General features: G+C 50.5%; 1 protein-coding gene across 1 annotated transcript; it reads left to right on the top strand.

The window, feature by feature from the left end:
- The first annotated feature begins 167 nt into the window (after positions 1–167).
- On the top strand, positions 168–27,187 carry WDR91 (WD repeat domain 91). The gene is made up of 15 exons (XM_065883693.1): positions 168–290; positions 1,650–1,829; positions 2,605–2,812; positions 4,561–4,643; positions 5,633–5,763; positions 6,870–7,035; positions 14,360–14,515; positions 16,552–16,745; positions 17,360–17,510; positions 19,015–19,109; positions 19,249–19,417; positions 21,698–21,806; positions 22,638–22,750; positions 24,017–24,214; positions 26,652–27,187. Exons 1-15 carry the CDS (start codon positions 168–170, stop codon positions 26,814–26,816), a joined length of 2,241 nt encoding a protein of 746 aa, XP_065739765.1. The 3' UTR covers positions 26,817–27,187.
- Positions 27,188–27,540: the final 353 nt, after the last annotated feature.

Below are 27,540 nucleotides of genomic sequence, written 5' to 3'. Positions count from 1 at the left end.
AGACGCGCGGCGAGCGGTGCGTGCGGACTGGTAGGCCGGCCGCGGCGTGACGTGATCGGCGACCGCGCCCGGCCCCGCCCCGCGCGGCCTAGGCCCCGCCCCGCGCGGCCTAGGCCCCGCCCCTCCCTGCCTGGGCCGCCGCGGTCCCTCACGGCGCTGGCGCAGAGATGGCGGAGGCAGTGGAGCGCACAGACGAGCTGGTCCGCGAGTACCTGCTCTTCCGCGGCTTCACGCACACGCTGCGGCAGCTGGACGCCGAGATCAAGGCGGACAAGGAGAAGGGGTTCCGGGTGAGGGGCCGGCGGGCGCGGCGCGGGCAGAGGCGGCCCCGGGGGAGCCCGGAGCTGGCTCTCCCCCAGCACTGCCTTCCGGGGCGGGAGCGGCGCTGTCACCGCGCCAGGGGGGCCGTCGACATCAGCGCGTGCGACAGTCGCTTGACAGATGCGGAACTGAGGCCCTGAGAGAGGACGTGACTTGCCTGAAGTTACCCAGCGAGTTAGGAGCATCGCCGAGGCTGGAGCCCAGGTGCCCAGACTCCTGGTCCGGGGCTCCCTTCTCCACCCCCAGCCTCTCAGCAGGTGCTGGCCAGTCATTGGTCAGGATGGCGATGAGGTTTTAGGAGCTAACGTGGGGTAGATGTTTGGGGTTTTGGCAGCAGAAGTATTCTGAAGTTGGCTTCCAGTGGCATTGGGAACAAAGGGGTCAGCAGCCCAACATGTTAGCTGGGTTCAAGTATCTGTTTGAAACGGCTTTATCAGTGACTCATTGGCAGTTTTGCTTCACGATTGAGGAAGACCTTGTGCATTTGAAAACATACTTTCCCTGCTCAGACATGATTTTCTGTTGAGAAGTTCTTGGAATTTATATGTGTGTGATTTGTGTGTGTATTTGCTGGCTTCAGTTGGTGTTGGCAGGTGAATTGAGAGAGGCAGTGAGCTAGCAGCAAGAACACTGGAGGGGAGTTAGGAGACCTGGGTTCTTGTCTTGCCGAAGTTAGTGGCTACTTGGTGGTGGCAAAAGCAAATCATTTCAGCTGTCCGAGCCTCAGTGTTCCTGATCTGTAAAATGGGTGTGTTGGAATGGTATCAATATTCAAAAGCCTTTCCTTCTTGTGTACTCTGGTATGATTGCTCCTCACAAGGAGGTGACTCCTTTGGCTGACACTCTGAGCAACTGCCAGGACTTGGGTAGTACTTTGAGGACTTGAAGGAGACAGTACATCTCACCACGAGCCTTGGAATCCTGGAATGGAGGAGTTAGGAGGAGGGGCATGGAGATTGTCTCACTCTGTCGTTTTTGCTTAGGAACTGAGACCAGAGAGTTGAAGTGACATTGCCAAGGTGGCTGAGTAAGTCAGAGGCAGATCCAGGCCCTGGACCCAGATCTCCTCCTTCCTGGGCCAGGGTGCTTTTACACCTGCAATTTCCATGCTTGGTAGAGGGTCAAAACACATACCTACATCAGGAAAAAACCTAAAAGCTATTACGTTACTGAGTTTTGAAAGTTTTATAGATTGATAACTTAAAGAAAAAAAAATTTAACATCCAGAAGCCACAGCAAGAGGAAAAAGCTGTATTAACTCTGTGGAACGAGGAGAGAATTCCCTTCTGTCCTTCAATGCCTTCTCCATCTCATCTTTCTCTCATCAGGTGGACAAGATTGTGGACCAGCTGCAGCAGTTAATGCAGGTGTATGACTTGGCTGCCCTTCGGGATTATTGGAACTACCTGGAACGTCGGCTCTTCAGCCGTTTGGAGGATATGTATAGACCCACCATCAACAAGCTGAAAACCAGCCTGTTCCGCTTTTATCTCGTCTACACAATCCAGGTGCTTTTGGTTTAGGGATTTCTTGGTGGAGAGAGTTCTTTGATCCAGAGATAGATTTTCTTTTAACGCCTAGGGACAGCTCTCTCTGTTACTCCTGGGAGAGGGTGAAACAGTCACAGTGCAAATTATTTTTGACTGTTTTCCTACTTTTTTTCTCCTCATCTGTAGATGATTGGACTTGTCTTCCTCATTCCTATTTCCCCTCTTGTTTTAAGCACGTAAGCCTGGGTGGAGTTTTGAAGAATATAGGTAGCTGGGTTAAAGTTTGAGTAATAAAGATTATGGCTGACCTGGGGGAGTAAATCACTTAGATTATTTGAAAATCAACTAGGAATTAATTTTTAGGATGGTATTTATCATCAGGACTTTATTTTATTTTACTTATTAATTTTTTGAAGATTTTTTTGATGTGGACCATTTTTAAAGTCTTTATTGAGTTTGTTACAATATTGCTTCTGTTTTATGTTTTGGTTTTTTGGCCCCAAGGCATGTGGGATCTTTGCTCCCTGACCAGGGATGGAACCTGCACCCCCTGCATTGGAAGGCGAAATCTTATCCACTGGATGGCCAGGGAGGTCCCTCAGGACTTTAGTTTAAACCAGCTTCTTTGAAGTTACGAGGAACTTGAGTGTGATGATGATTCTTTTGATTTTATAGAGTTTATAGATCACGTTTGGCCACTTACCCAGCAGGCCAATATTCAGAGGCTGTCTGCTGTGCGGTGGTGGACTTCTGTCTCTTCCCCTTCCTTGCTACCTCCTCTGTGTCTTGGCAGACAAACAGAAGTGACAAGGCTCAGGAGTTCTTTGCAAAGCAGGCCACGGAGCTCCAGAACCAGGCCGAGTGGAAGGATTGGTTTGTCCTGCCCTTCCTGCCATCCCCAGACACCAACCCCATCTTTGCTACCTACTTTTCTCGCCAGTGGGCCGACACCTTCATCGTGTCCCTGCACAACTTCCTGAGCGTCCTGTTTCAGTGCATGCATATCCTCTCAGCTGCCCGGGGCTGGGGGCCCAGGCTGCTCTTAATGCAATCGTTTCTTCTACAAAATGCCCAAGGATCCCTGTCATGTGTCACGTGAGGGGGCTGGACAGGTTGTGGTTATTTTGATCAGTAGGCCGGAGATCGTAGGTCGGGAATTGTAATCATTATTACGGTTGTTTAGCAGCTCTGCTGTGGGATGGTGGACATGTGTGGGTGGGGACTGTACTAGCAGTGGGGGGATAGGAGCCCTCAAATAGGGCCTCTCTCAGCAAAGGCAGGGGTCAGTGCAGAGCTGCTTTGCAGCGAAACCGGCCAACCCTGAGAGCACCCTTTGTGCATGCCCTGTGTCCCTCAGGATTCACTTGCCTTTGCTGGGATTAGGTAGCAGGTGAGAACACTTCTAGGGCTGGAACTTCCTCCCTGTGTTAGTGCCTGGGTCACTGTCTTTATAATGACCTTAGGATCCCTTGACTCGTCAGAGGACAGAGCAGCTTTAAGAATATCGGTGGATATTTAAGAGAGAGAGGATGTGAATAATTTGCAGCCGACCGTATTTACCATTTTGTCATGGAAAGCCCAGGACATCCTCCTCGCTCACTCTTGCTCTCTAGCAGGAATTCCACGGGAGGAGAAGGGAGTCTGGTTTGAATGGGGCTGTCTGGTGAGTCACTGATAAACTGGACGTGGGGAGGCCCATCCACCATCTCCTTTTGGCTCTGGGAGGAATGTCTTCTGGTGGAGGTAGGAAGGGAGTGTTTCCTTTTGTGCTGTGGTGAGTGTGAATTACGCCCTTGCCAGGTTGGCCTTTTCTCTCCCCCTGCTGCTGCCCTTCATCCCCAGGGCTTTCAGACAAAACTAACGGGGCGCCCAGCCCAGAGGTGGTTACGGCTTGACCCCGTGGGCCCTCTAGGGAAGTTTGCTTCCCCGGTACTGAGGCCCTGCCTGCTCTGTGCTCCTCTGGACTGAAGCTGTTTGAGGTGGTCAGGCAAGACTGACACCGTGACCTAGAATGTGGGTGCTCACAGAGTGGCAGTCTGCAGAAAGCTTGCTTCTCAGTCTGAACCTCTGCCAGAGAGGCTCAACCTGCGGAGGGGAAAGGCGAGTGGCCAGCCCTTCTGCCCAGCTGGTGGAGCAGCGGGCAGTGTGCCCGCAGAGCCACTGGCTGCTGGGCTGGCTTTTTGCTCCGTGTCACTAAAGCTTAGGCTGGCTGTGAAGCCCGCAGGATACTAGCCCTCTACTGCTGGCATTTGGGAGAAAGCGTCAGGTTTGGATTTATGTCCTCTCTGTGGGCTAGCCAGGCGGGTTGTCATGTGTCCGTGAGTCTCTCTGAAGGAAGTCAGGCCAGGCCCGGTGTCAAGGGAGAGACTATTCATGAAGCTGTGAAGAGTCCACAGCACTGAGTTTTTACTCTGTGTCACGTTCAAGGGTGTTGGTGTGGTGTCAAGAGTTTGGGAAGGGCTTTTAATCGTTTTGCAGGCAGGCTTATTCTTTCTTTTTTTTTTGTATTGAATTGTTTTATCTTATTGCAGAGTTTGTGATAGAATATATTTTTTGATTTGAATTTTATTTTTTGATTTGAATTATTTTAATCGGCTATTTTTCCCAGCTTTGTTGGAGGATAATTGACAATTAAGAATTGTATATATTTAAGGTATAAAACTTGATGGTTCGGGGTACGTACACATAGTGACATAATCACCACAGTCAAGTTGATTAAGAGGCAGGTTTATTCTTTAACTTGGTGCACCGGTTCCCGTGATCCTGAACTTCGATGCAGAGTGCCAGCGGACCAACCAGGTTCAGGAAGAAAATGAAGTTCTGCGCCAGAAGGTTTGTTGCGAACAATGCTTGCTCCTTGGGAAGTACTTCTGCTTTTCATGTGTAAAATTAGGTCGTAGCCATGGAGGGCTGATTTCAGTAGAGGAAAGCACTGATCTCAGATGAAAGTGAGTCACCAGAAAGGCAGTGTTGGGGATTTGGGGGCCATGTGACAAGTCTTGGAAAACCAGAGGTGAGGTTCATGTTGTAAGTCACGTAGTGCGAACAACACAGTAACAGGAGTGAACTTTTAAGAGGAAAAAGACTATGCATTGATGTCACCTTACATCTAACCTGCTTTCATACGTCTGCTTCCCACCCCTAGTCCTTTTCCACCTGTCCCCACATCTGTATTGTTTACAAACCAGAAATGATTTAATTGTTCTCAGCTAAGCTAAACTAGGTTTCTCTAGTTTGGTAAAATGATAGCTCCAGGGGACCCACATTTGCCTTTACATTTTGCCTGAGGAGCATTTCTCTAACCTTGAGATTGACACATCTTCAGAAAAGGGAGGATTTTTTAGAAGAAGGAAGGTTACAAGCTGTTTAGGTTTGGGGGTTTAAGATTCTTGGGTTTGGGTGTGTGTGTATAATTTTCTTTCAGGCAAAAGGTCAAAAATGCTGACCTTCATTTAAAATTTCTTTTTTCCATTTGAGTTCCAAAGTCTGATTTTGTAGATTCCAAAGAGCAAAGCAGGATCGGGTGGAACTGTTTTTCTCACTGAATTCAGGAAGAAACGAGTCAAATGATAAAAAGAAAAAAAAAAAAAGTGGGTTTTGTATATCTAACGGTTTTTAGTTTTCTCACCTCCCTGTAGTCAAGTACCCGCAGCTTCACCCATTTTTCCAGTCTGCAGAGAGTGAGAGAGGCACTCCAGGGTTGAGGGCGAGCGGCCTTTGAGCCAGTGTGGTTGGGTTTCGGATGTGACGTGAGACTAATCTTCCTCAGGGGAGGGAAGGCTGGGTGAGATCCCCATCTTACTCGTCCCACCTCTACGCAGCTGTTTGCACTGCAAGCTGAAATCCACCGACTGAAGAAAGAGGAGCAACAGCCAGAAGAGGAAGAGGCCTTAGTCCAGCACAGACTGCCTTCTTATGTCTCCAACATGGACCGCCTGGGGGACTCGGAACTGTGAGTGTGTGCTGTGCCCACTCCGCGCCTCTGTCCCCTGTGCTCTCCCCTCCTCCCGGCCATGACGTGGAACTGCCGGGAGCCTCCCCGGTGCTCACTGTTCTTGTCTGAGCTTTCTGAGTAAGGTCCCCTGGTCCTCTAGTTGTCCCCTACCTCCCAGCCTCTTCCAGGGGCCTGCACATCCAGACGTGTGCAGCCTGGGTTAATAATCACAGCCGCTTTCGTGAAGCCCTGGGAAGTTTCTGTGCCCTGAAAGGAGCGCCTCTTGGATGACACGATTGCCAGCCACAGGTTGGCTACATTTCTCTGTAGAAGCATGCTCTTGTCTCAGGGTTTGGAAAGGTAGGCAGGTTGGAAGAGAGGTGTTTGAGCAACCTTAAAAAAACAGCTAGTTACAGCCGAACACCCAGGCAATGAGAATAATAGCAGTTGAAGAGACGTAGGCACCACGGGTCACAGAATTAGCGACTGGTGGGTCAGGATGCAAACCCAGGCAGTCAGATTCCAAACCTGCATGTGGCCAAGTACTGCAGCAGATGAAACTGCTCTAGTTCCTGAGCTAGCGCCCTCCGCTGGAAATAAAGTGCAAGCCAAAAATCTAACTGAAAAATTTTTAGTGGCTATGTTAAAAAAAGGAAAAACAAGCTAATTTTAATGGTATATTTTAATGATATATTTTATTTAGCCCAACTTTCCCAAAATATCATATTCATAAACAAAGTATTCATGAGATATTTAACACTCTTTTTCATGCTCAGTCTTGAATCCCAGTGTGGATTTTACGCCTCCAGCACAATCTCCATTTGGACTAAAGACATTTCAGGTGCTCAGTGCCACACGTGACCAGTGGCTATTAGACAGCGCTGCTCTGAGCTTTACCACGGCCCTCAAAGAAGAGCCGCAGCCTTCACCATTGTGCCAGTTAGGCTGCTGGCTCCCTTCATACGAGAACAGCACCAAGCCTCACGCCGCCTTAAGGCCCAGGCGTGCGAACCTGGCCAAGGCCCTGGTCACTGGCAGCGTCCATAGCCTGGGAGGTCTGTGCTCTGGGTTCTCCCAGGTTCCCCCTCCAGCGCTACAACCTTGTGCTGTGTCTGCTTGTCCAGAGCCATGGTGTGCAGTCAGAGGAACGCTTCCCTCTCCCAGTCGCCTCGTGTGGGCTTCCTGTCCTCGCTGCTGCCTCAGAGTAAGAAGAGCCCCTCAAGGTTGTTGCCTGCCCAGGCCCCCCCTCAGGCTCAGAGCTCGGCCAAGAAGGAGTCCTTTGGCAGCCAGGTTAGTGCAAGTCCTGCCTTTCTAACTCTCGCCAGGAGGCCTCCGACATCCCACTCGGCAGGTGGAGACTTGTCCACCCTCCCTTAGGACCTGCAGGTGGAGGGTGGATGGTGACAAGAGGAAGTATGCTCTGAAGGGCCCCTTCCCGTTTCTCGTAAATGTCCTCTAACTCATGAGCGCTTATGACTGCGATTTGTTGACTCAAGTGTGAATTCAAGCAATTCTGGACTTTTAGATTTTTGGTGATATAAAGTAGCATGTCGATAAAGACTGAATTAAAGTTACTTCTAAATCCAGTGTAGTATTTCTTTTACAAGTTGTTATTTCCTGATTCTGCAAAGCAGTTTTGCTATTTTTCACTTTTATAGAAGCTTGCAAGAGAATTTCTTCTATGCCAGCATATGTCCAAAATTGAGGAGTTTTCCGAGCAGAGATGGTCAGAATTCATTGCTTTCAGAAGTGCTGGCCAGAGTGAAACTTCAACAGACCCATAGTTACGCCTTATTGCTCTGGTAGGGACCGTTTCCCTTTTAATATATTTTTATTAGTCGCAGATACAGTAAGTTGTCATCATCTCTGCCTTCCTCTCCTGCCACCCTTGGCTTGAGGACAGGTGCAGGTGATGCAGCAGCGTGGGGCCGCTTGGGGAGAAAGGGGTCCGCCCCAAGGCTGCCATTGGGACGTCGGGGCTTTTAGCACAGCACTTGGGTTTAGTACTGTTGTTGAAGTGCAGACATTGAGCAGGACACCAGGGAAGAAAGAGCATGGGCTTTGGAGTCAGGCAACTGTACCTTGCTTATCATCCTTGCTCAGATTGCTTAAACTCATCCCACTTCACTTGGGATGATGAGAACAGCATTCACTCCCTAGGGGTAGAGTTATTTGAGCTGATACGAGAGCCCTTGGTGTATGCAGTGCCTGGCAGGTTATAAGCACGTGATACATTTTAGTTGTAGTTGTTGTAGCTGGGAATGGTATTGGCCTCCTGGGTACCTAAGTCAGTTCTGAGACCTGAAGTGGCAGCAATGCAAAATGACTGCAACCTTAGCATCCAGGGGGTCTGGGGCATCAAAAATCAGTCATGGTTATTCTACGACTGTTTTTTTGAAGTTCAAACCTTAAAATTAGAACTGCAGTTTTGTAGAATATGGTTGAGTAAGTTTTACGGTTTGCTTTGCAAATCTCTTTCACTGCAAGATTTTATAAGTGTAATAGATGACGTATGGAATGCTACGTCCCTTAAAATGTGCGTGAAATGATGAAATTCAATTTCATTAACTTAAAAGAAAATACGGAGACAGGGTCTTTGGGCTTAAGCCTGTGGCCTTATGTTTACGTGTTCAGGTGCTAAGGTGTCCTATGGTGAGGGTGAAATGGGATTGGAAATTTTTTGTATGGCTCTTGTTCAGGAGACAAAGGTAAGAATGTGTAATTTGCAGAAAACATGCCTTCCTTTACCTCTGAAATATATTCAAACAAAGCTTGGATCACCGTGTGGCATGTTAACAGAGCAGAGGCAGCCTTCTTTCCATTTCCTGACTGGAGTTGATAAATGTCTGCAATCTGAAAAATCCAGTGGTTGGGTCACTTGTTTTTTTACTGATATATTTGACTCAGCAGTGATGTTTCAGTTCTAAAGATAACTAGTATATTTGAGGTTCAAGAAAAATCACAGAATTTTAGAGTTGGAGAAAGCTTAAAGGTCACCTGCCCCACCCTCCTATTGAGAGAGGGCACGTCCTGTGACTGATTGCCTCCTGTGCTGGGGAGATCACTGCTTGTACATGTGGGATGTTTGCCTGTTTGAAAGTTGTTAGTTGAAACCTCTGTGATTTTTACTCACTGATCTTAGCTTTGCCTTCGAGCTATGAGAATAAGGCTTCTGGTTAGGACAACCCTTCCTGTCCTTTCCAGGCTAAGTACTATGTTCATTCCTTCCTTTCTGCCCAACTGTTTACCCATGTGGCATGATTTCTAGACCCCTCACCATTCTGGTTCTCTTCTTCTAGGGGGGACATTCTAAGTTTTAAATTCCTCTCTACAATCGATGGCCAAATTTGAGTTTACAATTCAAGATGCTCTCTTACCAATACCAAATGCAGTTAGCTGTATGATCACTTCCTGTGATTTTAATGCTATACTGCTTTTAACGCAATAGAAAAGGACATTGGTTTTTTAATCAGCCACATGGCTTCGTTAGTGCATATTAAGCTCGTAGTCTTTTCCTCACTACTGCCATGCCAGAGCGCCTTGTTTCTTTTTTACTCTTAATAAGCAAAACAACATGAGTTGTGTTACTAAAGTAGCAATACAGGGGCTTCTCTGGTGGCGCAGTGGTTGAGAATCCGCCTGCCAATGCAGGGGACACGGGTTCGAGCCCTGGTCCGGGAAGATCCCACATGCCACGGAGCAGCTACACCTGTACACCACAACTACTGAGCCTGCGCTCTAGAGCTCTCGAGCCACATCTACTGAGCCTGCGTGCCACAACTGCTGAAGCCTGCACTCCGCAACGAGAGAAGCCACTGCAATGAGAAGCACATGCACTGCGACAAAGAGTAGCCCCTGCCCACCGCAACTAAAGAAAGCCCGCGCGCAGCAACGAAGACCCAACACAGCCAAAAATAAATAAATAAAAAATAAATTTGGGCTTCCCTGGTGGCGCAGTGGTTGAGAGTCCGCCTGCTGTTGCAGGGGACATGGGTTCGTGCCCCGGTCCGGGAAGATCCCACATGCCGTGGAGTGGCTGGGCCCGTGAGCCATGGCCGCTGAGCCTGCGCATCCAGAGCCTGTGCTCCGCAATGGAAGAGGCTACAACAGTGAGACGCCCACATACTGCAAAAAAAAAAAAAAAAAAAATTAAAAAAAAATTTATAAAAAACATTAGCAATACATAAAATGAGAGGCTTTCCTATTTTAAATATTATTTATACATAGCATTGTAAGTTTCAATCACATCAGCATTTTACCCACTTGTGATCAGTCATTGTAACTGTTGTTGTTATCACTGAAAAGTTCATAAAATTATAGATGTAGAGTTATGGCGATACACTCTCTGTGCTTTCACTATGAATCCGGAGGCAAAATTTTAGAAACACATGGAAGTAACTGTAAAACCACAATTCCTAAGCTCTTCTGGGATCTCTGTGACAGAAGCCCCTGTGGGCATCTCCTCAGCAGGCTCCCCCACTGCAGTTTTACCCCATCCTCCCCTCCAGTTATAATTCCACTCCTTCCATAACTACTCAGTCCCTTTGGGACTGTGAGGGGGAATTGTGGTTATTACAGAGATAACCTCTAATTGGCTGTAATGCAAAGAAAGCAAAGCCACCACAGACTTCTGTGTTTGTAACTCTTATTAGTATCAAACTACCTCATAGCTCCCGTGACATCAGCAGTAAGAATGCTGCCCTTAGGGCTGTTTCCATGGATCTTAGCAGGATGGGGAAAAGGGAGCCCTCTTCCCCGTCTTTCATTTTGTAATCTCTGTGTTACTAGGGCCTGTCTTCTGGGTGTCTTTATTTTGTGAATTTTCATTTCGGAGTACTGTCCAGCCCCCAACCTAATGATAAACTGGACAACTTCCTTGCCATCTTGACTTGACAGGGAAGCATTGCTTTTGTTCTTCTTAATGTTGTAATGTATTTGCTGGGGAAGGGTTACAAGTGGCTTTTGTGTCAGCTAGAGAAATTTGAAGTCTATCCTAAGCCTCTCTGTTCCATCAGTTTGGGCCAATTGAATTGAGCACCCTTAAAACCACGTGCTGGAAGAGGAAAAAACACCACTTATCAGGTGTAGCAGGTGAGTAAGGAAAGACAGGTGTGCCACCAAGTGCCTGTGCCTGCTCTGCAGCCTTCCCAGCCTTTGGTTCCAAGGTGGGATACCCCTGTGGTCTGTGTACTTTCTTTGGGAATGCATGCAATATTAAATGGGTTCTTTTCCTTCTCATATATCCAGTTTAAAGATCTCTTGGTCAGGCTGATAAATCTGTCAAACCTGAATCATAGTTGTGCCAGGCTGTTCAAGACTTCCTTGCTTGCCAGGATCCCACTATTTCGGAAAACAGCCGTCAACCCTGGAAACTCCTCCTCCTCTCAGCACCATTTTTATAGCTAACTGTGGAGTTCCCATAGCCACCTTTGAAGTCCAGAAAACATGGCCTCTGCTGTCAGTTCTTCTTTTGTCTTGTCTATCAAAATGTTAGAGCTTTTGGAGACGTGTTTTGGAATTCTTCATTTCTAATTTTATTTGAGTCCTCTTTTTTTCTTGGTAAATCAAGCTAAAGTTTTGTCTATTTTGTTTAACTTTCAGAAAACCAGCCCTCAGTTTCATTGATCATTTCTATTGACTTTTTAGTCTATTTCATTGTTTTGCACTCTGATCATTGTTATTTCCTTCCTTCTACTAACTTTGGGCTTCATGTATTCTTCTTTTCCTAGTTCCTTGAGGTGTAAAGTTAGGTTGTTTACTTGAGGTCTTTCTTCTTAATGTAGGCGTTATTACAAACTTCCCATTTAGAAGTGCTTTTGCAAAAGTTTTGGTATGTTGTGTTTCCATTCTTACTTGTCTCAAGATATTTTTTGATTTCTCTTTTGATTTCTTCTTTGACCAATTGGTGGTTCAGGAGCATGTTGTTCAGTCTCCACATATTTAAGAATTTTTTAGTTTTCTTCATGTAATTGATTTCTAGATTCATCCATTGTGATGCTTGCTATGATTTCAGTCTCCTTAAATTTATTAAGACTTGTTTTGTGGCCTAACATATAATCTATCCTGGAGAATGTTCCATGTGTGCTTGAGGATGGAATGTTCTGTAAATGTCTATTAAGTCCATCTGGTCTAAAGTGCAGTGTGTCCCTAGTGATTTTCTGTCTGAGTGATCTATCCACTGGTGAAAGTAGGGTATTGAAGTTCTCTACTATTATTTTCTACTGCCTATTTCTCCCTTCAGGTCAGTTAATATTTGCTTTATATATTGAGGTGCTCTGATGTCAGGTACATAAATATTTACAGATGTTATATCCTTTTTTTTTTTTTTTTTTTTTTTGCGGTACACGGGCCTCTCACTGTTGTGGCCTTTCCCGTTGTGGAGCACAGGCTCCAGACGTGCAGGCTCAGCGGCCGTGGCTCACAGGCCCAGCCTCTCCGCGGCACGTGGGATCTTCCCGGACCGGGGCATGAACCCGTGTCCGCTGCATCGGCAGGCGGGCCCTCAACCACTGCGCCACCAGGGAAGCCTGACAAATGTTATATCCTTTTGTTGGAGTGACCCCTTTATCATTATATAATGGCCTTCTTTGTCTCTTATTACAGTCTTTGGCTTAAAGTCTATTTTGTCTGATATAAGTATAGCCTCCCCCGTGGAATTCTTTAGTCTGAGCAGTTTGCCCTCTGGATCAGTAGATATAGGGAGGAATTAATAGATTTGTGTAATGAAGGTTGGCATCCTTGGATCTCCTCCTAGGGAGTCAACCACCCCCGACTCCACTACCCACCCCGGGACTGTGTGAGGGACCATGGTTACCTCAGGACCACCTCTTACTTTTGGGAAGGTAACAGGGGTCATCTTCCACTTTCTAAAACTGTGGGACCTATTCAGTGTTCTGTGGACCACGGGATACTTCTCAAGAATGGCTGGAAGCACTGAGAGAAGGACCTTATCTTGGTTGTTATTTTGCTCCAGGATTATGACATTTCTTCTTATCTTTTCTCTTCAGTGTCACTTTCTTCCATGTGCTCCCATCATGGTTTTTCTTTCTTCAGGTTTCTCAGAGTTTGGGGCCACTGTCAGATCTGGATGTAAATTCCGGTTCTGTCAAGTTCTCCCTGTGTTAAACGAGTAACTTAACCTCTCTAAACATCGGCTCCCCCTGTTAAAATAATGCCTCATCTTTAAGGGAATGTTTGTAAGGTTCCTAGCATGGCACCTTGCGTATGATAAATGCTCAATGAGTAGTATGTCTTGGTGTTATTATTGTTGTTGGTTTTCTTCTTAGGTTTTTTAAAAAAAATCTTAACTAAGATCTTTACTTTTCCCAAAATAAGTCCGAATTCAGAGAATCAAATACTCTCTCTAGAGAAAACATCTGTTACAAGCACAAGTAGATACCAATGGAGGTCGCCTCAGTCAGAAAACCAAAAATAACCAATCCTGTGTAGGTCAGCCACAGTTAGGCTCCAGGTAAACTAATAGCCTTTAAAATTTCCTTTCTTAACTGTTCACATGACTCCGGGGTCCCAAGGAACATACGTTAATCATTTTAAGTTGTTTAGTGTTAACATAAAAAATAACCAGTAGAAGAACTAGAAGCCCACAAATAGACTTTGGTTGAGTTTATTCTCTTTACTTAGGACTTGTGTACAAATGATTTGTGAGGAGGTTGGTCTCAAACCAGAGCGGCTGTTTGCATCCTATCCCTTTGCTAAGAGTGTAAAAAAAAAAAAAAAAAAAAAGGTGTGTGTTGGGGGGGTAGGAGTGTGACCATCACAATTTGTGGCAATAAGGGTGGAATAAAAGAAACCAGCCAGATAATTTGGAAAGGTGATGAGGTGGCAGCTCCTTTTTATAAAGCTCTAGATTAGGAATCTTCAGTCTCTATAGGAGTGGGAATTACTGAGTTCATTTGCTGTAACCTTGGTTGACTTTCTCTCTCTTGCTATGAAAAGGAGCCAGAAGATGCCAATTTCTCTCTTGTCCAATTTATCTTGCTCAAAAGGCCTTGAGTTTCCAACAATTTCTATTAAGACTTTCTGGTTGCCTAGTAATCATTTCCAAATACCTCAATATTTGTTAACATTGGCTGGTTTAGTCATGCACTTGGCCCAAAACAAGAGGGTACTGTGTTCCTTTTTCCCTCCAGAGGGGTGATTTTATTTTGCATAATTTTTTTTGCTGTATTGCCCAAACATATAATTGCTTGTAAATCTTTGTAACACCCAGCGTAGGGCCTGATCTGCCTCATAATTGTCACTTAGTAAGTGCTAAGCTAAATAAAGCTAACAGTTCCAGTTAGATCAAGGAGATATATATGTATTCCAGGTGATAGGTGTGGCAGGTGGAGAAGTGCTGGGGACCTGTCCTCTCAGGATGGGGGAGTGGGGAACACAAAGGAGGAGGTCCAGCCTGCTTATGTTTTGCCCTTGACTTTGCTCATGGGCTGACATAGTAACATTTTAACTACTTCTCAGCATGGCCAGGGAGGAACCTTGCCCAGGAGTAAGGGGAGAGTCCACTCCTTGGCCCCTGCTCCCCTCCTGGCCCAGGTGTCATGGCCTGGGCCCAGGTAGGAAGAGACTTTTCACAGCCTGGTGTCTCGTCCTCCAGAGCACCAAGGGTAGGGAGCCAGCATGTGCGCCCAAGGACGGGAAGAGCCTCTTCAGCGGGCTGGCCACTGGGGAGTCCAGCTGGTCACAGCACCGCCAGCGGCGCCTGCAGGACCATGGCAAGGAACGGAAGGAGCTCTTCTCCATGACTCTGCAGGTATGGCTTGGCCTTGGCGTCTCACGACCGCCTGCAGGGACACCACGCGGCCACATGGTGGAGGGCCATGGAAAATGGGGGGGGCCTCGTAGGGCCTGCTCTTACCTCTCTTGATTTCTTCTGCTGTGTAGAGTGTGGTTTTGCCTAACTGGGTTTAATTGCTTGCACTTTGGTGGTTTTGTTCCAAAACCACCGGGCTCTCCAGGGATCCCTCTTCCCGATGGAGTGTTTCCCTAAACAGGGGCCTTAAGATGCTGGCCTCTGAAAATGTTCCCGGAAGATGCGCTCTGTGAATAATTGGTTTTGGACCCCTTGCGTGCTCTGTCCTTCCCTTAGGTTAAGCGTGCGTGTTAGCATTGTCACGGGCGCTCAGAGTCGGTGGGAGAGAGACCTGTTTCCCTTGGTTTAACCCAGCATCTCCCAGACTTGCTCAATCACAGGATCACTTTCTCCTGCACTCCCTGCTGGAGCCGCTGCCCCGAGGGCCACGTGTCCACGCCGCGTCGCGCTGCGGCCCAGGGCCCTTGCCGCGCGAGCTCAGGGACTCCTCTCCCTAGTGGATATGGGTTGGGGTCTGCTCTTCCTGGTGGTATAAGCTGCTTCTGTTTCGGTCAAATACTCTGGATTGAAGGCAAAAGGGATTTACTGCCTAAGTCACCTTGTTGACCATTTATCTCCTAATTGAGGCTACTTGCCTGTTTTAAAGGCATTTTTTGGCGTTAGCAGCCCTGTGCTGGTTCTGGTTCGATAGCGTAGACCCTTACGGCTCAGATCTCAAATCCTTCTGTGCTGTAGGATTAGAGGCGCACCTGAGCTCAGCCACTCCCGTAAGGTACCTCTCTGAGCTCGGAGGTCTCTGTTTCTCTGTTTATTCTATTCTATTCCATTCTATTCCATTCTATTCCATTCTATTCCATTCTATTCCATCCCATCCCATCCCATCCCATCCCATCCCATCCCATCCCATCCCATCCCATCCCATCCCATCCCATCCCACCCCACCCCACCCCACCCCACCCCACCCCACCCCACCCCACCCCACGCCCTCCCCTCCCCTCCCCTCCCCTCCCATCCCATCCCATCCCACCCCACCCCACCCCACCCCACCCCACCCCACCCCACCCCATCCCATCCCATCCCATTCCATTCCATTTTTGCTGTAGAACTGCTCTTTCTGGGACCCCAAGGAGTGCTTAGAGGAGCCTCAGGAACCATGTGGGTGGTAGAGAGTACCCTGGCTGGTGCACCCTGGCCTGGGTTACGTCTGGGTGAGCAGATAGTAATCGTGATGGCCAACACTTGCTGTCCCAGGGAGGCAGAGACGGGCGGCTGCCGCCCTCCCGGGTGGCAGGGTGTGTCGGGTGCCATTTGGTGCCCCGCCTGGCTCTGGCTCTGCTGCTGTGCTCGGGTCTATCTCTGTGCCTGGCCCGTCGCCCCAGTCTCTCAGTACCCCTCTCCCAGGAGGAGGTGCTGGTTGATATGGCAGCGCACTGGCGAGGGGCCACGCTTGCCTCTGGCTGACCCGACTTCACATCAGCATCCTACCCCGGGCCAGCTCTTGATCTTAGGCAAGTTATTTAACTTTTGCTTTCAGTCTTACTTTCCAGAGTTGTAAAGTGGGGTTAATAGTAGGATCAGAAATGTTTGGGGGGAGCATTAAGTGAGGCAATCAATCATACTCACGTAGTGCCTGGAATGCAGTAGGCACTCACTCACTCACTGATTCTTGTTATCATTGGCCTGGTCTGTCAAGGTGGTGCGTGTCCCGAGTCTCGTCAGCTGTGGCCGGGAGCCTGTGGCCCACACTCCCTCCACAGGGCCTGTGAGAGGAGCAGGGCCTCTAGGAAGGGGCTGCCAGCAGAGCAGGCTCTTGTAGTTCAGAGCTCTTTCTTTTAGACCCTGAGACCACCAGGATCCTCCCCCGAGGGCTGTGGCCTGCGTCCCAGACATCTCGCAGTGTGTCCCCAGACGTGGGGAATGGCTGGGCTCGGTGCAGACCCCTCACAGCTGACTTGTGCCCCCTTTGCTTGGTGCAGTGTGCAGAGAAGAAGCCCGAAGCTGGTGGCCCAGAGGCAGAGCCCTGCCCGGAGCTCCACGTGGAGGTGCTGGAGACCCTGGCGCGGGCTCCCGCCGCAGGCCCTGAGGGTGGGGGGGTCCGGCCCGAGCAGCCGTTCATCGTGCTGGGGCAGGAAGAGTACGCAGAGCACCATTCCTCCATCATGCACTGCAGGTGGGTGTCGGGCCGGCCGGGGCCAGGGCCCTCTGGGGGAAAGGCTGATGGCGTGGGGTTTGGGCTCCCCGGGAAGCCTCGGTTTTCAGGCTGTGCGTGTGAAGGTGTGGCAAGCAGGATGATGAGAGGTAACAGAGATGCGGAGGGTGGGATGGCCCGGAGGGACCGTGGTCACCCCTGAACTGTCAGAGGAGGGCTGGACAGCTGCCATTGGGGTCCTGCCGAGAGCTGCTGTTGGCCGGGTCAGCCTCTTCACTCCTGATCCTGGGGTGTAACACCCAGAGGGTAGGTGATCCCTTGCTCTGATGGACGTGATGGGCTCTGGAGCCGTGATGCAGGAGGCTCTCAGTCTCTAGAGGCCACACGAGTGCCGAGGGCGGGGCCGTGTGCATCTTGCCCACAGGGCTCAGCACATGGTATTGAATAAACGCTTTGTAAGTAGTTCTCAGACAGACGAACAAATGAATATTTCTAGAAGTAGTTCACGCCCGTCCTTGGAGTGTGGGCATTTGACTCTCAGCAGGAGAATCAGAAAAGCAATCCTATGGGTGCGCTGAAGAGGACGGCGGACTAAGGCAAGGGTGCTAACAGCGTCCCCCTTTCTCTCATCTTAGAGTGGACTGCTCGGGGAGGAGGGTCGCCAGCTTAGACATAGATGGGGTCATCAAAGTGTGGTCCTTCAACCCCATCATGCAGACCAAGGCATCCTCCATTTCCAAGTCGCCGCTGCTCTCTTTAGAGTGGGCCACCAAGCGGGACAGGCTGGTGAGTGGTCTTGCTTGTTGCTGGACCTGTGGTCTAAGTGAAGAACCCTCCAGGGCCCTCCCCAGTGGCTCCAGCACCACAGGCCTGGTTGGGGCCTCCAAGACGAGCGCCTCCCTTCTCTCTCTCACTGGGAAGGCAGGGACCACACATTCAGGACTGTCCCAGCAGGCTCCTATCTGGAGGTTACTGGATTAACAGGAATTGGAATTAGGCTGCAGTGGGACCCTGTCCGATGGCAGAGGCCTTCTTCCTGCGTGGGGTGGTCTGGCTTGCTTTTCATCTTCCTGCAGAGAGACCGGCTCCCTGCCTGTTCTCCCCCACCAGTTCCTGCCATCCCTGCACATTTCTGACAGCGCACCACGAGCAATCTCAGCTGCGCCCCCTCCTGCTGAGACCCCTCCCTGGCCAGGCCGGAGGGGGTGTGTCCTGTCCTGGGGTTCCCACAGTGGTTAGCGTATTTGACATAGCATTTGTAGTTAAGGAGATAAAGTTGATTGATAGTGTGTTTTTTTTTTTCACCGTATTCCATTTTGGAGGGGATCATACTCAGCAGCCCAAGGAGCAGACCTTGTTTTTGTATTTTTTTCATTTTTATTATTTTTTGCGGTACGCGGGCCTCTCACTGTTGTGGCCTCTCCCGTTGCGGAGCACAGGCTCCGGATGCGCAGGCTCAGCGGCCATGGCTTACGGGCCCAGCCACTTCGCGGCATGTGGGATCTTCCCAGACTGGGGCACGAACCCGTGTCCCCTGCATCGGCAGGTGGGCTCTCAACCACTGCGCCACCAGGGAAGCCCAGACCTTGTTTTTAAATAATTTTTGACAACTGCAGGAATTATCCTTAGGGCACTGGGATCTCGGGGCTTGCCCTGTACCAGAGTCAGTTTGCTAGGTGAATGCTGAGGCCATATTCCAGGGAATATTCCTGGGGGACACCCTCAGATCTGCTTCTGGTGCTTTCTTCTGGCGGTCCTTGTTACTGTCTTTGAAGTTTTCACCAAATAAATCACAAGGATAGCCTCCTCTGTTTTTTCTGGAGGCCTTTGTAGGCCCAGAGCCAGAGCTGTCCCCAGGATACACAAATGGGGCTGTCACCCAGCCCAGTGACCAGCTGGGGCCACTGCCCAGGGAGGTGGTGGTGGATCCGGAGCCAGAGGGCAGGACTGGAACAGCTGGAATTTAAACTGGAAGATGGGGGCGGGGGGGGGGGGGCGGGTTGGGCAGAGGGTCTCATTTCCAGGTCTACCTGAGGTAGCAATAGAGCTTCTATTCCACTCATTCCTCTTGTGGTTTTGCTTCTGTTCAAGGTCACCTGTGACGTCTTTAAATTTTAAATGAGGTCCTTTGTAGCCGGGTTTTTTCCCTGAACTAGCTGGAGAAGTGGAGGCAGGCCTCACCCCGCAACCTGGCCCGCTGCACAGGGGTGGGCCTGGCTCCCCAGTGGGCCTCCCTGAGCGGGCCTGACCCAGAGCTGTCCTTTGCATCTCCCGCCCTTTCTCCTTCCAGCTCCTGCTGGGCAGCGGTGTGGGGACGGTGCGCCTCTATGACACGGAAGCCAAGAAGAACCTCTGTGAAATCAGCATCAACGATGATATGCCCAGGTGCGCTGGAGGACGCTCCCTCAACTGCTGTGCTCGGCGGGCCTACCTTGGCCTTGGCCAAGCCTCCGTGCCCCCGAGCCCCGCTCCCCCTCCCTCTGTGGACGGGCGGAGCACTGAGCCGGCCCCACGTGTGTTGCAGGATTCTGTCTCTCGCGTGTAGCCCCAGCGGGGCCTCTTTCGTCTGTTCAGCTGCAGCTCCGAGCCTTGCTGCCCAGGTGGACTTGTCCGCACCAGACATCGGCAGCAAGGGCACTAACCAGGTTCCTGGCAAGCTGCTGCTGTGGGACACGAAAACCATGAAGCAGCAGGTGCGGGCCTGCCCCGTGGTCTCCCTGGGGTTGGTCACACTCCCGGGCAGGCACACAGCCTGTGCGGCTGCCCGCTGTTTCTGAGGTCTCTTCCCTCTTTGATTTGGGCTCGTCAGGATTTTGATTTGTGAGGAAGTTTCAACATTTAAGCGTTGAAAAATAGTAATACTCCAGTGGGGCAGCTTGCCAGCAACTGGAGTCATTCCGCATCACGCCACAAATTTAGCATTCACACGCAGCCTCTTATCGGGCCCTTTTGGCTTATTTAAAATCTTTTAATTTAATTTTTTTTAATATTTAAAGTTTTTTTTTTTTTTTTTTTTTGCGGTACGCGGGCCTCTCACTGTTGTGGCTTCTCCCGTTGCGGAGCACAGGCTCCGGACGCGCAGGCTCAGCGGCCATGGCTCACGGGCCCAGCCGCTCCGCGGCATGTGGGATCCTCCCGGACCGGGGCATGAACCCGTGTCCCCTGCATCGGCAGGCGGACTCTCAACCACTGCGCCGCCAGGGAAGCCCCAATTTTTTTTTCTTTCATTGGAGCAGTTTTAGGCTCACAGTAGAATTGAGAGGAAGTTTCAGAGATTCCCCCATATACCCTCTGCCCACACACACGCACAGCCTCTCCTGCTGTCAGCATCCCCTACCAGAGGGGCACATTTGTTATAGCTGATGCACCTACACTGACCATCATAATCACCCAAAGTCCATGGTTATATCAGGGTTCAGTCTTAGTGGTGTACGTTCTAAGGGTTGGGACAGATGTGTAATGACACGTAGCCACCATGACAGTGTCGCAGAGGGTGTTTCTACTGCCCTGAAATCGCCCTGTGCTTCATGTAGTCTCCCCTGCCCCCAGCCCCTGGCAGCCGTGGATCTTTACACTGTCTCCATAGTTTTGCTTTTTCCAGAATATCATATGGTTGGAGTCAGACAGCCTTTTCACATTGGCCTCTTTCACTTACTATTACGCATTCAAGTGGTCTGTTTTTCAGGAGACAACTAGAGTCCCCTTCTGACTGCCTCTTAACTTACAATTGCATAAAAATTGCAGCAGCAGCTAGAAGCAGTGAGGACACATGCGTGTTCTTAAGAAATGACAGTCTTGAGAAAGCTTGCTCACAGGGCCTGTGACTCACCTTCCCCAGCGCGGAGGATGCCTTCCCACCCAGAACAGGAGCAGATGCTTACAGCTATGATCCTGAATCCCGAGAGCTTCAGTGCTGTTTACACTAACCTGTTTAAAAGGCAGTGGTGTTTCTTGGGAGAATCATTGCGGTCAGGCCCTTACCTGCAGCAGCGTGTTTCCTGCTGGTACCGGACACTTGAAGCGTCCCTGTCTTGTTGGTGGCCAGGTCCCGAGTGTTCCGTTTGTGCCTCTCTGTGCCTTCCTCTTCCCAGTTGGAAGCCTCGCAGGTCTCTCCAGCCAGTCAGGGCCACCCTGCCACGTCAGTTCTTGCTCTCTAGCTCCCTCGTCCTGGCAGATGCGTCCCACTGAGAAACCAGGTGTCTTTCTGGAGCCAGCCTTCTCCCTCACCCTGAAGTCAGTCCAGGAGCAGACATTGTCAGTTCCACCTCCAAAACCTGTTTCCAGTCTGAACACTCCTCTCCATTTCCGGGGACATGCCCGCTAGCACCCCTCAGCTGGACAGCTGCTGGACAGCGCCCCCCATGGCGCCCGCCTGCCACACTGCGCCTGGGGGATGGGCAGACATGGAGGCAGGTCCTGCCCCTTCCCGCTCCTCCGGGTTTCCCATCCACACCCCCTGGAGCCGTGCCTGGCCTGGCCCTCCCTGCTGCTCCAACCTCCTGGTGCCTCCTGTCCTCCTCATCCTGCAGCCACACGCCCTCTGTGCATGCTGTCCCCTCTCGAGAGTGTTCCTACCCCACTCCATCCGGCTGACATCTGTCCTCCAGCATCTCGTAGATGCTCCCCTTTATACCCACCCAGTCTGGTTAGGTCCTTTTTAATCTTGTTAGTTTGTGCTAAGAACTTGTCGTGATTTGTAATTTTATGTTCACTTGTTATTTTTCAACTTTTCGTTAAATATTGAATACATAGAAGAGAACATTGAAATCATAGGTGTACGGAATAATAAGAAGAACCGTGAAATGAGCACCTACCTACCATCACGGTTTAAAAGTGGGACATTACCGACACTTTTTATGCCCTGGTGTGCCCTTCCTCAATCTTGGTCTCCTTCCCCCTTTCAAACAGAACCTGTCTTGAAATTTGGTTTATTACCATCTTACATTTTAAAATTTAGTTTGTCCTTTTTCTAGCTCCAGTTCTCCCTGGATCCGGAGCCCACTGCCATCAACTGCACAGCCTTCAATCACAATGGGAACCTGTTGGTCACGGGAGCAGCTGATGGTGTCATCCGGCTGTTCGGTAGGCAAGCGTGCTCCCGGCCATCCAGGTCCCCTCCTCAAATGCCCCAGGGAAGAGAGTTGGATTTTTGCCAGCTGGACTAGAGGCTATTGCAAAACCCCAGTTCAAGATGCTTGTAATAGAACTTAACTTTGGTCAGAGTCTGCTGTTTTCAGGACCCCCTAATTACCTTGCACGTGGGCCGTGTCCGTGGACATGGGGAGGCGGCGTGGAGCTTAGCAGTCCTCCAGTCCTGAGCTGCTGGATCTGAGTCCTCATGGCCCGAGTGAGATCCAAGAGGACACGAGAGAGTAATGCCGTCCTGTCCTCTTGGTGTGACCACTTCATTGTCCCCGTGAGAGCAGTAGAACGGTGTGCGTCAGAGTCACTGGCTTGCTGTTTAAAGCTCCTCTCGCCAGGCCTGTTCCAGGAGACCAGAGTCAGAGGGTCTGGGAAGGCCCTGGGGACTGTATCTTTAACCGATCTCCAGGGCTCCCTGGTGGGAAGTTACAGCGCCCTCCCAGGAAGGACTTACGTGTCCTCCTAGACTTATGGGCTCCCCAGATGAGCTCAGGCTCCACCCAGGGATTCCTGAACCTGACTTTTGACCCAGTGAAAGAAGCTTCCATTTAAGATTGGTTAGCGGAAGACTAGGCGCAGTGGAGGAGAGAACTGGTAAAATGAAGCACCCAGTGCCCACTCTTCACCAGGGGTCAGCTCTGTGACTCCTGTCGGGTCTGGGAGGCCCTCTGCCACCCATGGGGCAGAGGGAGGGTGGGAGGTACCTCCTGCTGTGGGCAGATGTCTCCCCAGGGCCTGAGCGGGAATCCTAGTGGCGTCTCATTGCCTCAGATATGCAGCAACATGAGTGCGCTATGAGCTGGAAGGCCCACTGCGGGGAGGTCTGCTCTGTGGAGTTCAGCTACGATGAGAACACTGTGTACAGCATCGGCGAGGACGGGAAGGTAGGTGGGAGCGGGATTGGGTCAGGAAGCTCCCTTCCTCTGGCTTAGGCCTCTGAGATTCTAGAGAGCACCAGAGTAGCATGACGGGCTGGGTTCCAGTCCCGACTGTACTTTTTACTAGCTCTGCGACCTTGGGCCTCTGCCTCCGTTTTGTCATCTGTAAAACAGAGATGAAAATAGTAACCAGTCTCACAGGGTCTTTGTGAGGTTTAAATGAGTTCAGTGGGAGTTGACTATTCTTATGAAAGGGGGAGACCTACATCCTTCCTCCTGGTTGTAGCCAAAAGGACTCATCTCACTGACCCACCTGACTCAGTGGGCTCCCAGGGGCGCCAGGATGTACTTCAGTGAGCTTGGTCATTGGGTGGTCACAGCATGGATATGTAGAGCTTGCCAGGGCTGGGGGCTGCAGACAGTTTCGCCCAAACAGTCAAGAAATGTAAAAAGGAAGCTGGGGAAAAAAAGTAAAAATTAAGTGCCCCCTTTAGATTCTCCCTGGAAAGATTCGTTAGGATGCTTGGAAAGGGAGCTGGGGCAGGCAGAGCTGGGAGAAAAACTAGCTTTTCATGTGTACCCTCCTATATCTTTTGGATTGTATACTATCCGCTTGTATTATCCAATGAAGACAGTAATTACAAAATGAATTCTTCATTTGAAAAGTATGAGAGGGGATTTTTAAATCAAAGCCCTACTTCCTATTTATTTGAGTAGGATTCTCGGTTAAGCGGTGGTCACACCCAGGTAGCCTGTCCCTTGGGTGGGCTAAAGGGCTGTTTGCACTACAAAATGTGAAGCTCAGCTTATCCCTCATTGCTCGTGTTGCATTGATTGCACTGCTGAGAAACTGGAAGTGTATTTGGAACTTGTCCTATTTTTAAGAAGAATCTAGCTGGGTTCTAACCCTGACAGTAATAATAATGACAACAACAACAACAGTAATAGTAACAATCACTGGAGCATTGCCCTCGCTTGAGGGATGGGAATCCAGGCGAAGGCTGTTGCCTGCCTCTTCCCTTTCCTGGAGTCAGGCCAGAGAGAAAGTTCAGGCTTTGACATGAAGTGGCTGACTCTTTCTAGATTTTCTTCCCTTAAGAAAATGCTTAAATTGTGTTGGGAAGAGTCGGGACTGGGTGGTCATCTCACTACCTTTCCCGGGGCCTGTGGACCCACCTCCTCTTTCCTGGGGCCTGTCCTCTCTCCTCCCCCCGGACCTGGGCTCTGTTGCCGGCCCACTGAGAATGCTGAGCTTGTGCTTTGCGGTTGCAGTTCATCCAGTGGAACATCCACAAGAGCGGCCTGAAGGTGTCCGAGTACGGCCTCCCCGCTGACGCCACGGGCCCCTTCGTGCTGTCGGGTTACAGCGGCTACAAGCAGGTCCAGGTCCCCCGGGGCCGACTCTTCGCTTTTGACTCGGAGGGGAATTACATGCTGACGTGCTCTGCCACAGGGGGCGTCATCTACAAGGTACCTGGCAGGTGGTGGCAGGGAGGTTCCTCCTCGGAGGTCTGGGCCCGGTTGAGTTCGAGCCTCTGTCCCTGTCTCTGTCCCAATCTCTGTCCCTCCCCGATGGCTGTGGAGAAGGCTTTGACCCGGGATGGACAGCGCCTGGGCCTCCCGGCTGCAGGCCGGCTCGAGGGAGCAGGCGGGAGTGGGCATGAGTGTGGCATGTCCATCCTCTCTGCTCGCCTGTCACTGTCCTTGGACGAGACTCTGTCCCTTTTCTGCCTCCCTCCTTGGGAATAATACCAACTATAGAAACCTCAAGAGCTAGGGAGAAGGGCTGTAGGTTGGTTTGGGGGGACGTACCCCAAACAGGAGGGTGCCTAGGTGGTCTGTTCCAGGTACTCTAATCTGGTGTAGGTTTATTGCTTATGGGAGGTCCTGTGGGTCAAGGACGTTACAATCCATGGCTGGGACAGAAATCCGGGGGGTGTGATTTGTCACACGGGATGTAAGCTGTCCACTCAGTTTATCTGCTTATTTTAATTCTCATGTCACAGCCTCTCTGGTTCATGTACTTGTTTTTGGACGTATGATTGAATGAAATTATAAATCTCTCCTGTTTTACTAGTGCTACCAAATAGACTAGGGATGAGGATTTGTGTCGTGGCCTAAGCACATGGTCTGGTTCCGCGTTGCCACGTGGATTCAGTTCTGAGCCTCAGGGTTAGCTCTCTGCCTGGCGGTGTTTCGTCTGCAGGTAGAGTCATGGAGTGGGATGCTCTTTCTCTGGGGCTCCCCGAGCTCGCCTCGCGTGGCTCACAGCCGGCGGGCAGCCGGTGCTCTGGACGGCAGCTGCCTGCGGGCGTGTCTTGGCCCTGGGCAGTGCACACAGGAGACGGAGAGTGTGACCCCGCTCTCCTGGGGCTCACGCTCAAGTTAGAGCAAGCACCGACAGTGACCACAGTACAGAGCTGAGGGCCCCCAGGGGAGGAAGCCGGGTGGGGGCCGAGTCCTCAGGGAGGACTGGCCAGGCGGGCTGTCTGTGGATTTGAGGCCTTTGGAGGAGGGGGGGTTGGGAGGATGTGGAGGAAGGTGGGCTTTGGGGCTCCACAGGGCAGAGGGGGGCAAGGGCACACGGTGGGGCGAGGGGGAAGCGGGCTGCTGAAGTGGCAAGTAACGAGGCTTCTGGACTGTTGACCTTGAGTGTGGCACCGGGAAGCCTGGGTTTACTGTCACCCAGGCTCCTCTTTTCCGCAGATGGTGATGATCTGGGTGGCTCTTGCCCTCTCCTTAAAAATTAGTTCCACACTTTATTTTTACTTATTTATTTAAATATATACATTTAAAAATCTTTTAAAAGTTTTATTGAGGTACAGTTGGCAAAAATTGTATATGTTTAAGGTGTACAGTGTGGTGGTTTCATATAAAGCTCCATAATTTCTTGTAATTGCTATCGGGAGATATTGTAAAAAGTTTTCTGTTTACAAGCCTAATTTTATTTTATTATTTAGATTTAGTTGAGTTTCAGGTGGGCTCTCCTTTGCTCTCTGTATGATTGTGTGTGTATGTGTGTATATTATTTTATTTTTGATCGTGCAGGCTTTATCATTTGTCCTGATCAGTTCATATGGTTTGCAGTCAGACTTTCTCTATAACCAATTAACGGGTTGAAAGATTTTCCTCTGTCATTTAAAAAATGTCAAAAATGGGGTCTAATTACTTAAGGAATATAATGACCTTCGGGTCCCAGTTTTACAACCTATAAACAATTCATGATTGTTAAAGATGTTTACCCCGTGAAGGCTGAATGCTTCCTCTCTCTTGCTCGTGGATGTTACATGTAGCTGGATTGATAGTCTGCTCCTGGTTTCCCTTCCTTATCACCTTCTGACCCCTCACACCTGTGCACATGAGCCCCAGCAGGTGCTGGCGGCACAGAGGAGAGCCGTGTTTGTGCCCTGACCCAGGGCCTCCGGTGCCAGCACTGCTCTCTGGGTGTGTGCGGGCCGCACGGCAGAGAATCACCAAGACCCTGCCCTCCTGCCCTCCTGCCACTGGTGTTCCCTGGGGGAAGCAAATGTAAAACAGAGAGGCAGATACATGATACGAAGCTGGGAGCGGTAGATGGTGCTGGAAGAGAACACCGGGCACGAGCAGGAGTCATGGCTCACAGCAGGTTAAAGGTGGCAGGGAAAATTGTGTCTTTCAGAGCATATTAGGGACTTATTTCCTACTTCAGCTGAAGGAGTAACTGTAGTCGGGAAAGTGAAGATATTTTCTGGCCCAAGCAACGAACCTGAGACTTTCTGGAAAGGGGGACCTGTGTGCCTGGGCATGTTCTCAGCTTGGGGTGGCAGCCCCCAGGCTCGAGGCAGCTTGGCCACCGAAAGTGGATAAAGTGGATGTGTTTGTGAGCAGTGCCTGATGATGCAACCTCATCTCTCCTGTCCCCTTGCAGCTGGGCGGGGAGGAGAAGGTTCTGGAGAGTTGTTTGAGCCTGGGTGGCCACCGCGCCCCTGTGGTCACCGTGGACTGGAGCACAGCCGTGGACTGCGGGACCTGCCTCACTGCCTCCATGGACGGCAAGATCAAGCTGACCACCCTCCTGGCCCATAAAGTCTGATGGGGCCCGCCCCAAGGGCCACCCACGGAAACAGTATTATCCTGGGAGGCAGGCAGAGATGGCTCAGGAAGACAGGGCGCTCCCCTTCCGGCTCCCTGCCAGGGTGGGGAGTCTTCAGGGAGAGACTGCCCAGGGGGCTCGGGCACTGTCCAGCCGCCTGACGAGAACAGGAGCCATGTAGAACTGTGGCACGTGTTCCCCAGACATCGGCACGCTGGCTCTGCCAGGAGCAGGCTCCAGACGGTGGGAGGAAAGCTCAGGAAGCAGGAGAAACGTTGCGATGGCTGCTCTGTTGGCCTAGGAGAGATTGAAAGTATTTTGTATATATTCGCTCAGTTTTCTTTTTTAAAAAAAGAATGTTATTGTGGTCACCTGCTGTCTCTTTCTGGAACGTATGCGTGCAGTGGAGTCTCCCTTCCCCCTTTGCCCTGGCGATGGTCACTGTGAGCTTCGGCCCCGCGCCCCAGCTCTCACGTCACCAGCCATGGGGCTGACCTTTATTGGAGGTTTGCTTGTTGCTTTGCCACGGACGTAGGACGTCCTCTCTCTACTGCTCCGTTGGCTAACCAAGGTTTGTGCCGTTCCCGTTTCTTTGGGCTCATGTCAAGGAGGCCATGGTGTCTTTTTTACCCTGAGAGTTGGCAGCTTTTGTTAGGACAGGTGCAGGGTCTGAGGCATCTGCCCCTCTCCATCTGGGTGATTGTGGTTCCTCCCATTCTTTCAA

The sequence above is a fragment of the Phocoena phocoena genome, chromosome 9, assembly GCF_963924675.1.
Source record: "Phocoena phocoena chromosome 9, mPhoPho1.1, whole genome shotgun sequence".
Lineage (NCBI taxonomy): Eukaryota > Metazoa > Chordata > Mammalia > Artiodactyla > Phocoenidae > Phocoena > Phocoena phocoena.
This window is presented reverse-complemented; position numbering and strand designations above follow the sequence as displayed.

Excerpts from the sequence above, each read along its gene's own strand:
- WDR91 (XM_065883693.1), top strand. The coding sequence starts at position 168 with ATGGCGGAGGCAGTGGAGCGCACAGACGAGCTGGTCCGCGAGTACCTG. Across the intron at positions 14,516-16,551 it reads TCTTCTCCATGACTCTGCAG|TGTGCAGAGAAGAAGCCCGA; the intron begins GTATGGCTTGGC and ends TGCTTGGTGCAG. Across the intron at positions 24,215-26,651 it reads CAGGGGGCGTCATCTACAAG|CTGGGCGGGGAGGAGAAGGT; the intron begins GTACCTGGCAGG and ends GTCCCCTTGCAG.